We start from the raw sequence: 12,022 nt of genomic DNA, 5'->3' as shown, positions 1-12,022 counted from the left end.
TGTTCTAATGCTACATTGTGTTAGCTAATGGTGCTGAAAGGCTCGTTGATGATCAGAAAACCCTCGTGCAGGTATGTCAGCACATGAATAAAAATGGGAGCTTTCATGGGAAGCATAACGTTGTCTGGGTGACCCCAAACTTTTGAATGGTAGTGTATATTGGACTTCCTTCGGTATGCACTGGAACAGGGCTACTTCCTGCTCAGGGTTGGGTTGTACCTGCCTAAAGAGTTTGGCCCTAATAGAACAGCTTAAGCTGGAGTTTAGGAAACTCGCCAAGCTTCTGGCTGCCTTCATCTAAACACCTATCTTACTCTAATAGTTAACTGAGTAGCCTTTATAGTCAAATTTCCCAACTAGTTAGGTTTGTTAATGGCAGCTTTCCTCTTACTGGACTGGGCTCTTTTTCAGTTGCTGGGTTATGATTTAGACGTTGGGATTGAAACACTAGAGATAAGTTCATAATTCTATATGTTTTCTTGACTGGAAGAACCTTTAGGAACCATCAAAGTCTCATGCACACAGTTGCCCAACTGTGTACTACCATCAGACATCCATTACTGTCGGTGGCTAATCAAAAATCCAAACTAAAAATCTTTAATTGAAGGATGAATGTTTATTGCAAAATAGTAGTATGGGCATAGCAACAGCTCCTGATTACAAATACTCTCAAATACAGTTATTTAATTTGGTTAAAACGCACAGAACTTGGTGTAAATTGGGAGACAGAGAGTCGACAGCTTGGTCTTAGCTGTCTTAAACACACCTTGTGTCGGGGTTTGATTTCAATTACCGGGCAGTTGGTGTCACTGTCTGCTTATTTTTTTTGTGTTTTTTTTTTTGTATGTGTGTGTGTCATCCGTCACAATGTCTGCACAGCTCCTCAAGGCCTCATTTAGGAATGAAGAAGTTTAGAAAAAGGGCTCCCCCACAGCCACCGCCAGCTCTATTGGCTCATGAATCCTTGCTGTTATTGACTGATCTGAGCAGTGATTGCGACGCCAGAAATGATTTTAATATTCGCCGTTAATAAAGCTGCACATTGTTGTTTCTCTATCGGTAAGACAGTCTCTTATTGATGGCATCTGCCCAATAAGTAATCAATGGGAGTTTGATTTTTAGATATAACGGGGCAAACAGTGTGAACAAAAGTACTGTGGAAAGCTTGCAGGGGGAAAAAGCAGAGTTTGTTTTGCACCCGTGCCTATCTGATAGTTAACTGCGCCCTTAGCAGCCAGGTTTCTGGCAGCCCCATTCATCTTCAGCCAATTACATCAAACGCTTCTCCAACAAGCTTAAGCGTTCTATAATTAGTCCGCAGACAATGCTGTTTGGACACGTTACCTTGCCGACATATTGATGGTCATTTCCTGTGTATTCCTCCAGCAGAAAGAATTGATTCCACATCCATCCACGTTTGGAGCGCTGCAGAATCTTGCCATCGCTGTCCGACGTCCCAAACAGATTCCCAATATTCCCAGGCGTCAGGGGGAGGGCAGCGCTGGACGGCAGGACGGACAGCACCGGGAGCAGGAGCAGAATCTGATTGGCTATCATGGTATCCAATCAGCTGGGGAAAGTGTCCTGGGCGACTTCTGAATTATGGCGATAAGCTGGTGAGTGGATGAACACTGGAAGGTAGCGTCACCACAACAGACATTGTATTCCGTTTCTTTGATGCCCTTTGGATTCCTGTGGGGGTTAAAAAAAAAAGCAGAAAAAAAGAGAACGTCAAGAAGCACTCATGTATCTCTTTTACAGTATCCTTTAAATCCTAGCATGGCAGAGGGACCACTGGAAATAGCAGGCAGCTTACAATAGGCCTGAATGCCCAGCAGCTCGGTGCACATCTTCCTTTCAGTTTGTGCTTTAGCAGGGCAGCAGCTATAGAAATGATGCAATCAGCAGCTAGACATGTCTCCTGTGGGCTTCATTCGAGGGAAGGTGAGCTCAGAGGTCAAAATTTAGCATCGAGATCAGTAAAGATTAATGAAGTCGTAGCAATTTGAAGCCCTTCAACCCCCCACCCCCACCCCCCACCCCCCCATTCGGAGACTTATACATTTAAATCATGCAATAAGAAGAAAGTATTCAAAACTAATGCAGTGGAACTCATTAGACAAACTTGCGATAAATGATTGGGGGTGTGGAAAAACTCAAAAGAAGAAGCCATCACAGTAGAAATGTATCACTGCAATAATCCCAGCGCATTACCAACAGAGTGAGTGTCAAATTCAAATTAAGTTTAATCACCCGTGCTCCTTGTTTTGTATTAAAATCAGCCGACTTTGACATATTCATAATGTGCTGGGGGTTTATGAGAGGTGCCTATTTATTTATTTAAGACATTTCTGCTAATTCGAGTGACCAACCCTGCACATTTTGTTCCTTTATTCCTGCAGAAATCACACATAATTACCTTCTTTCCTGTGCAAAACGTGCACCTTTTGGAGGCTGCTAATCTCACTTTGAGTAAATCCAGCGGACTTCACAATCAAACCGTCCTCCTCTCCCCTCGCTGTAAAGGAGCGAGCCGCACTTTGCTAATTATACGTTGCATTACTGATGATATGAAAACACTGATGACATGCTTCAAAGGCCCGATGAGCATGTTCGAATGGCTTAATACAGGCGGCGCTGGGAGCAGAGTGCCTCTGACATGAGCAAAATACACTCTCCTTGGAAAATTTTAGATTTATTTACGTTCTGCTTCACACTCACTTACATGGCACCAAAAAAAAGAAGCTCCAAAGCCTGAAGCGTATGTAGAAATGGATTGTCTTGCTGAAGTGTCTTTTTCATCTCCCTCCATCCAGTTCGTGTCATTTTTTGCTTCCATTACTGATGGATAATTTCATCGATTTTTACTCCCCCCAAGATGTTACAATGTACTCGAAAAGAAGAATGGGGAAAAAAAAAAAACCCATATACTAGACATGTAGTGAAATGCCAAAATCACCAGAAATGATCCCCAGGTATCTGTCAGACTTAAGGGATTTTGTGTTATTGGCAGTCTTCTTCCAATACTTCACTATGAGGCTGCGTCCCCACTAGGCCTGGTCCTGATAGGTAATTTGGGTGTGCATGCATAATTTATGGTCTTTTGGAAGTTAATCCTAATAAATCTTTCCTCTCTTTCTAAAAGAACCCATTTAGAAGGGTTCCCGTGGAAAGGCTGGAGAGTTATCCTGACAGGCGTTCATTCTGCGTACCTCGGGGAATGCGGCGTAAAGGCACAGTTTTCGCAATTCTTCTGCTTTTGTTCGCAGGAATTAAATAAGGACTGTAATGTCAGCGGAGTTATTGGCGCCAACAAAGGATCCGCGGCTGTCTATGAACAAATTAGTATTACAGTTCCATTGATTGAAAGTGGAGTGTCAAATATAAATGAATGTAATCCTTTTGAATGGCAAATCAAAACATCTCAGTAATGAAATCTCAATGTAAAACATCACTCAGTCTGTTTATTCTTAGACACTGGAGTTGTTTAATCAGCAGTAATTTTCATAAAAACCACTGAGTAATCTTTGACTGGGCTGATCAAAGGTTCCTGTACGTAAACATTGCGGAAAGATCTCCTGGTAACAGCTTCACTGGCCTGGAAGAACCGATCCAAACCTTTCAAGAATCTGTAAAGATGTCCAAGCGCAGACTGTACATATGAATTAGAGCAGCGCTGACACTACAGAGTGTTTCATTTTGTCAAAGTATCGCCACGGTAGCGGAGATAAAAATGTAGATGGAGTCGTAAATCGCTGATCAGAGCTGCATTTTTTATGTTATTTTCCTGCTCGTAATGTGACATGAGTGTGACACGTGCCTTTGCCGGAATCAGGAAACGCCGCCTCGCAATTAATCTCGTCTGATGCTTGTGATTGCATTTTCTAATTATCATTCCAGCCTGTCCTTGAGTTTTAATAGCATTCTGGATATTAATCTTTGATGTGTTGTGCCTGTTAAGCATTAGGCCAGTGTTGCTTTTCAGAATTCTTCCAAACACTCCATTAAGGGATGAGCGAGCACGCTGAATCCACGCCAGATCTTATACACTGCAGCTGAATTATCTCAACTTATTCAGCCTATTAAACAGTGGGGGTTTATTAAGAAGAAAAAAAAGAGGGGGGGGGGGAATAAAGTTGTTTATGATTAGATTAAGTTGTTGGCAGCTCATGTGGCTTGGCATTAAAAGACACAGATGTGAAGGGACAAAATTGTTAAATATGCTTTTAAGTGTTGTTATTCTTAATCTTGGCTGAGACACGTTCTGGCAGGAGCTCGGCTGTGCTCCATTTCTGTAATCTGCAAATTATACATTCTTGTTTAGCTGAATAAGAATATCTTTGATCAGATATAAAGTAGCTGTTCATCAGGATATGCTTCCTAGAAAAGCACAGCCTTGCACATTAGTCTGTATAATTCCTTTTTTTTCCACACACATGCATCCCAAATTTGAAAAAGCAGGTTTTCCTGTGGAAAAAAAAAAAAATACTGCAACTAAGCACTTTTCTGGATTCTCTGACTTTACTAGGACAATAATTGTGGGTGCAAAATGCAGCAGGAGTGTGGTTTGGTGGGAGCTGTTTAAGAGGGCTTACATGCAGAATAAATTCAAATCCATGGGAGATTATTAACCTATAAATTCTCTTCTCTGTCTTTCTGCAACTCTCCCTCTTAAATATCCATTTATTGTACAAGCAAGTGGATTTGCTAACGTCACGTTTTCATAAAGCAAATCAAATACAAGACTGACTTTTCTGTATTTCTATATATAAAGCAACAAAAAGAGCTTCATTAAGAGGCACGCTGCCTCAGGAAGAATGAAATGTCTTAAACTGTACCGCATATTATCACAGCAGCACATTAATATCGACACATATGCATGCATTCATACACAAATCCAGCGTTGCGTAAGGGTGGGGCGACACAATTAAGCACCTCCTCCACAAATATCGACCCACTTCCAAAGTGCTGCCTTTAAAACCCCCTTCATCCCCTCTCTTTGGATTCGAGGAATTCAACAAGTGAGTATATTGTATGGCAGCCATAAATAAAGCCAGACAGAGGTGCAATAATTGGAGAGAGGGAGGCAAAAGATGGAGGGAGGCCAAAAGGAGGTTGGAAGGTCATCAGAGGGGTTGTAATGAGTAGTCCTGGCCATCTTTTGTACCGTTTGTTCAATAGCGAGATTTATCGAGGGTTTTTTTTTGTTCATTTATTTATTTTTTCTTTGTCTGCGGTGACAAATCCAAACCCCCGTACATGTAAGGTGAGCTTGGGTGCTTGAAAGCAGCATGAGGTGATTGGCAGCTTGAGTGGCTCCAGTGATTGCTTGCCTGCTATTGACAGGCCGCCACAGACGGAGTATAAATCTAGCATGAGGGGCGTCGATGCACCAAAGATGCGGCACCGGCGCCGGCCTCCACTTGGTGGAGCCCTAGACCTTCCCAACTCGCTGCCTCCCTGCCTGGCTGCGGTCTTTGGCAAACCTCAGCAAGCTTTACTCATGTTTTGAAATCCTCAAAGCAATTTTGTGATACAGTGCACACTTCCTCACTGAAAAGCTGCTCTGAGGGGGGGTCTTTCTGCACGGGGGCTCTTTCTTGAAAAGGTTGACAGTTGAAAAGGGGAAGAGAAAAAAATGACTCGACGTATTATTTAAGAGGGTGAAAAAATGTATTGTTTATGTTGGGATGCCTTGAGGGAGGGTGCATGCATTTCAACAAGCTAATAATGAAGTCTTCCAGGTTGCCAAACTGCAAGAAAAGACACACTCCTGCGAGAAAATTCAATCCGAAGTGGGCTGAAACGTCCACAATACTTTCATTATTTCACATTGATCTCCTCCTGCTTGTTTACTGCTCCATCACTAACATACACAGTGTTTTTCCCAAATAAATATTCATGTGTGAGCCTTGAAAAAAAACAAAAGCAGCCATATAGCAATGCTCCCGAGAGCCTCTCCGCCTGTGTGGGAGAATGGATTTCCACCTCTTTTCATTTTAATGCTGAAAGGTCACTCCGCATCTAACGATAATTCAGGGAGCATGTTAGTGGCTAATTTGCGCTAAACAATAATGGCGTTACATGGGTGACCTGGTGCAAGCTGCTAAGCCCTAATATATCACTTTGGTGACTGTAAAGCTGTCTGTGCATGAGGCAGCACACAGGAGGAGTGAGGGGGGGGGAAGGGGAAAAAAAGAAGAGAGAGTCGGGGCTGGATTAAGTTTGTGCTGTGGAAGGATATGCACATGTTCTTTAACACTGCTGGCTGCTCTCGTTGGAAATGCTTGAAGATAATAACCAAAAAAAAGTAGCAAAAAAAGAAACACCTTCATGCGTTTTCATACAGATATGAATGGTACAGTGCCTCTTCATCAAATCTGCCCGCAGCACATCACAAGTATGATTCGCCCTCGCTTGCCTCTCAGCACACACACAGCTCGGATTTAGACGCTTGAAAAGGTGGGAGCACAAATTGGAGACAGTCACGTATGGACAGAGGTGCTGTACACATGCACAGTAGGGAGGATAACCGCTGTGGCACTTTGGAACGAGACGCAAACTTAACACCGGTCTGTATCAAAGCACAGCATGATCCCACGCATCTTAAAGTTCCATGTACAGAGTGTGACAGGTGCCTCCAGGCTGCACGATCCAGACGCCCAAAATGAACAAGTTGAATCCGTCCGAACACAGTTTTCTCTCATTTTCAAGAACACCTCGTGCACAGATAACCCACGCAGACGAGGAGCGTCGGACGGCAAATTGAATCATTTTTCTAGTTGAGTCGATTCAGCTTTGAAGTTGCAACACTTCTTTATTCCCCCCCCCCCACCACCACCAGATATGTGCACACACTGCTGCGTTTTAGTCTGGCTTTGTCACAGTGCAAAGAATCATCCCCACCGGAGTCTGGAGGCAGACAAAATAGAAATCTGTCCCTAAACATTAATCAGAGACAAGGAGGAGAAGGAGAGGGGGGAAGAGAGAGAAAATAAAAAGCCCTTACCTTTTTGATTTTTCACAGCTTAGCATCCATCTGTGTCACTGAGTGCTCGGTACTGTGTTCCTACTCCTTAGCAGTGCTTAGCGGTGGAGAATCTGACTCCTCACGGCAGTGCTTACATTCCAAGACTGACAACAGCACAGCTGGTGCGAATGTGTATGAGTGTGTGTGTGTGGAAAAGAGAGAGAGAGAGAGTCCTGCTTGCCTCCCTCCCTCACCCTATGCCTCTCTCATTCTCTCTTCCCTCCCTCGCTTCATTCCTCCTCCCCGCTCTCTGGCTTCTTTCCTCCTCTACACTTTCCTTCCATCATCTCTCTCCTCTCTTTCTCTCTTCCTCCCTCTCTCCCTCTTTCCTCCTCCTCCCTCCTCTCTCTCTCTCTCTCTCTCTCTCTCTCTCTGTATCCCCCCCCCCTCCTCCTCCTCTCCCTTTCTCTAGCAGTGCATCACTTCTGGCGGTGGATGTCACCGAGGCTGAAGCCGAGGCGACTCTGCCCCTGATTGGCTGCCATTCACAAGTTAGCAAGATAAAGAAGAAGAGAGAAGAGAGAAGAGCAAGGGGGTGGGAGAAGAAAAAAAGAAGGAGTGGTGGTGATGGGGAGGGGGGGTCCAAGGGAGAAAATAGTGCCCTTACATCCCAGTGAGCTTCAGTTGACTGTGGAATAGAGAAACAGGGGGGGGGGGGGTTAGAGGCTGAAGAGGAGGAGAGGGTGGTGGACTCTGGGAAAAGACACACACAGGTTTTCTCTCTTTTTTTTCCCTTTCCGCATCCAGAAAAGCTTCTGTACGTAAAGAGGCTTCTGCACCGAAAGTGACGGATTGACTGTATGATGTTTGATGTCTAAAGCAATCGGCTCCCCTCGCACCCCTCCACCTCCACCGCCATCTAATCTTCTTTCAATGACAGTGGAATGAAGGAGAAAAAGGCCATAACTTGTAAATCAGCCGCTAGGAGAAGAGGAAGGCTGGGGTGGCGGGTGGGTGGGTGGGTGGATGGGTGGGTGGGTGGTCATGCATTTCAACCCCTGTTCGTCTTCATCTTCATCTTCAACTTGGCCCCGGCAGCGTGGGGCAGGTGCACATGCGGTCCGGGGCACTCCGTCATCTCCCCTCCTTACATTTCACACCCCAATGCTGCATGCTTATCAATACATCTCCATACAGTACAGGTGCTGCTGAGGGCGATGTAGCATTTTAAATCAGCAGACGCAGAGAGAGAGAGGGAGAGACGATACGTCATTAGACGCCGATATCCGTCCCCAACATGTACCTTGAGCGGATAAATGGTTGCATGAAGTGACTTTGAAATGCATGGGATGCCACTCAGAGCATGATGAATAATAGAAAGAGAGAGAGAGAGAGTGTGTGAAAAAGAGAAAAGCGGCGGTTTCGACCGGCCAATCTCATGCAAGTTTTTATCTCCCTAATATCAGCGTGAATAGATTATCAGCTCAAAAACTCCCCGCGCCAGATAAATAAAAATGCAAACAGGCCAAACTAATTAACATCCAAACAAGCAGCGAGGTAGCCTCCCTCTGATACCGAGCCAAGTCCTCACACTTCATAATTCACTCCCTCGTTGTGTTTTTCGTGGCGCTGGGAGATTAAGAAGTAGGTGTGTGCTTGGGTTTGTTTATGTGTGTGTGTGTTGGCTCGTCGCTGGGGGGAGGAGGAGAGGTGTGCCATGTTTTGGTGTGCCATGTTTTCTTACACATGTGCACAGGATGGATGTGCATGTATGTCGGTGAGTCCTCGCTAACGAGCCACTAAAACAGAAAAAAAATGAGGCTATTTTGTACATCTCTGCATAGAATTAGTGTTAATTTACTTGCTATTTACACCCCTGGGACGTTAATTACACCGTTGTTACGCAGCACAAACAACCCTGCAAACATCAGAGAACAAGAACAAGCATTATACCCGACTGTTTGAGGAAATATAGAAACATGCTTCCAGAGCTAAAGTTCCCGACCACCTTATAAAACACACTCAAATAATAATAATAAAAAAAAATAAGCCACAGTCTCTCCCATCTTAATTTCACAGGCAGGCGAACAATTTCCAAATTCCCATTGTTTCCTCTTCCGCCTCCCGATGAGGACTCCATTACATTAAATCAAAGTTTTCCAGGCTGAGGAAACAGCTTCCTTAAGTAAGGGTGTCTCCTGATCCTCTCCCAATTCTCAGTGTCAGCTCCCATCAGCATCACCAGCTTGTTGCACTTGCATTCACCTCCACAGTCCTAGCTGCTGCTGATTAGTTCTCTGATTTCCCTCGACTTCCCAGAGGAACGCTCAAGCGCGGCTGTCTGCCCACTGTTTGCCGTGCTAGCATAACAACTGCAGCTGCTGATAGGTTATTGATATAGCTTTCTGCGTGGCCATGACAAAACCACGTTAGCTGAGCGCCGGAAGCGAAAAAAAATCCCGTCTTCCGTCATTGCTTTTAGTGGTGATATGAAGATCTTAAGGAAACGGGAGAAATTTAGTCAGTAATAATGCTCGAATCAAATTTTCATGTCTTGATCAGACATTTTTAGGTTTCAGTCAGAAAGTCGTGTGGGTGCATTTCTAAAAGGCAACAATGTCTGACGTTCATTGGGTACCATCACCTCGTGCAGTGATACTCTGCTCCAAGTGCTCCTGCAACACTTGGAATGTGTAATATGTATGTCAAGCACCATGTAATATGTAATAAATTCTCTTCAGTGTGTCAAAGCTGCAAAGCTGCACCTTGAATTTCATCTTTAGGAAGCAGGAGAAGTCAAAGGGAGTTGAATTTTAAGACTGGAGTAGGTGGGGAGTGATTATTGTGTTGTTGTGGTGTGTAATTAAGCTGTTGTGAGCTTGTGTACAGAGCAAATTGAGCACTGACGTGCCACAGCGCCACAGTTCAGGTCGTTATTTCCAATTATAATAATAATTCATAGCACTTAAATGGTACTTTCGTGAGTGTTTTGGATGATGTTATGAATGCATGGATGCAAGTTTCTCCACCTGGAAAGGAGATGGCTGGACAGATGTTTTGGAGGTGGGAGAAAGCTGTTTTATTGGTGCGCTTAGCATGTTTGTGGAAGGAGAGGGTTTGATCAAAGATACCTAGATTTCTGATGTGAGAGGAAGTGAGTACAGAGGAGGGAGAAGTTGTGGGAGGATTTGATTTTGGACTGATTTTGATCATTTCAGATTTGTCTCTCTTTGGTTTGAGGAGGCTGGTTTGAAACCAGGACTTTATTTGTGTGATGCAGTTGATGAGGGTTGAATGGGTGGCAGTGGTGATTGTTTTGGATGAAGATATAGAACTGGGTGTCATCAGCATAGCAGGTTACACCGAATGTTATTGCTCAGACACCTCGGGATGTTACAGTAAAACTAACTTGACAACGTAATGGCGTATAACATTATATTAGATTCAGTTTTATTGTCATTGCACATGTCACAAGTACAAGGCAACGAAAAGCAGATTGGATTCAACCAGAAGTGCATAAGCAGTAACAATATGCAGAAGTGTATAACATAAATATGGATAATGTACAATTCGTACATTGGTGCAAATTGTGCTTATTAAAAAGGGTAAAGGTTATGTAGTATGTACAATAGTGCAATGGGAATAATTTACATTAAATGTAGAGTGTGCAGTGTGCAATGGTAAATATTAATGTCCAACTTACAGACAAATTACATGCAGTATAGTCAGAGTTGCGTAGCCCAATCCCCCAGAGCTCCAGCCTGCTGTAGGATGTTAAGAAAGTGCTGTGCTGAATGAACAGGCCACAGTAAGGAACCGAAAAAAGGAGTCTTGCATTGTTCACCCGCTGCCTTTTTTACAGCTTTAACCATGTTAATGTCAAAAAAACAACAGTAAGTATGCTCTTGTTGTGCTTCTGACCTGACACACCTTGTTCAGCTGTATGAAAACTGACAAATGGTCTCTTGGTGGTAGCTCTGGATCCAGCTTTCATCACCAGTGATGACCCTCAACGTGGAGGTTGGATCATACAGGCTGCTGATTGACAATGAATCCGAACTTTACTGTTCTCAACGCACATCTGCAAATGTTAATTGTGCAAAGTTGCAGGTTCATGCGGTGTCCTGAGTCGTGACATTTACCGCTCATGTGTGTGTCATGCATGTCACCGTTCTTTTAAAATTCACCCCTTGCTTGTCTGTAACCATGGTTGCACAAAAACTACAAGGTGGACTTACATGAACCTCAGTGGAGAGGGAGAGAATGGGCAAAATAACAGCCTATTCAACTCCGTGCTGGTGAACATCACATTTTTCCCTTGCTTTCACGTCCATATGCCTTTTTTTTACATGCTAGAAGACATGTGAGTAGAGTAAGTAGTCACTGCCACCTTGAATCCGCAGCATACTGATGACAGTCTCATAAACACAGATTTAGACTTCTGTGGTTTTTATGTGCAAGAAATCAAAGCACCGAATCCTGTCAACTTGCAAAAAGGAGCTTAGTCTTCTTCAGAATTGGTTTCTGGGTCAAACATCCGTGGCTGAATTACTCTAATATTACAACTTGACATCGTGTTGTGCAGAGCGGTATCATTATATTTGGGGTAGTTAAAGACACCTGAAGACATTTCAGTGTAGAGTTACATTTTAAACTATCTTCAATGTGGAAAGTGGTACCTTTAAGTGAAAAAAAACCAAAAAAAACTTGTCAGTAACATTTATACACAAAAATTAGTTTTTAGGAGTTTAATCAATGGGGATTTTGAATTTTGGTGCAGATCTGCTTTGGATTGCAAACAACCAGCCTTGGCTGAGATCTGTGTTTATTAATGATACAGACCGCTATGTGTTTTCAGTTCCTCTCGATGAGTATTCCATAAATTTACCTCTTTAACGCGCCCTTCAAATCATTGACTTTTTCTCATTTTAAACAACTTTTTTAGATACGTCTGGGTTATAATTGGATTGTGGCCTCATGCATTATTTCCGCTGTTTTGAAACGAAGCGAGTCTATTTAATTTTGTAAACAGTTGCTCATTTGTTGCTTGAC

The 12,022-nt window shown here is 43.5% G+C and overlaps 1 protein-coding gene across 3 annotated transcripts in view; it reads right to left on the bottom strand.

Annotated features, from left to right (window-relative positions):
- cdh10a (cadherin 10, type 2a (T2-cadherin)) overlaps positions 1 to 7,333 on the bottom strand; it is a 35,256-nt gene extending 27,923 nt beyond the window's left edge. The window contains exons 1-2 of one of the 3 annotated variants that reach the window (XM_051940496.1): positions 7,010 to 7,333; positions 1,345 to 1,692 (exon numbers count right to left, since the gene is read on the bottom strand). In XM_051940496.1, the coding sequence (XP_051796456.1) occupies positions 1,345 to 1,557 (213 nt within the window). In that variant the 5' untranslated portion in view covers positions 1,558 to 1,692; positions 7,010 to 7,333. The remainder of the gene's footprint in view (positions 1 to 1,344; positions 1,693 to 7,009) is intronic. The other 2 variants (XM_051940498.1, XM_022196340.2) reach the window with 2 other exon arrangements.
- Between the last annotated feature and the right edge of the window lie 4,689 nt (positions 7,334 to 12,022).

Source organism: Acanthochromis polyacanthus, chromosome 20 (assembly GCF_021347895.1).
Source record: "Acanthochromis polyacanthus isolate Apoly-LR-REF ecotype Palm Island chromosome 20, KAUST_Apoly_ChrSc, whole genome shotgun sequence".
Classification (NCBI taxonomy): Eukaryota; Metazoa; Chordata; class Actinopteri; family Pomacentridae; genus Acanthochromis; species Acanthochromis polyacanthus.
Note: the sequence above shows the minus strand (reverse complement) of the source record. Positions and strands in the feature narration are given on the sequence as shown.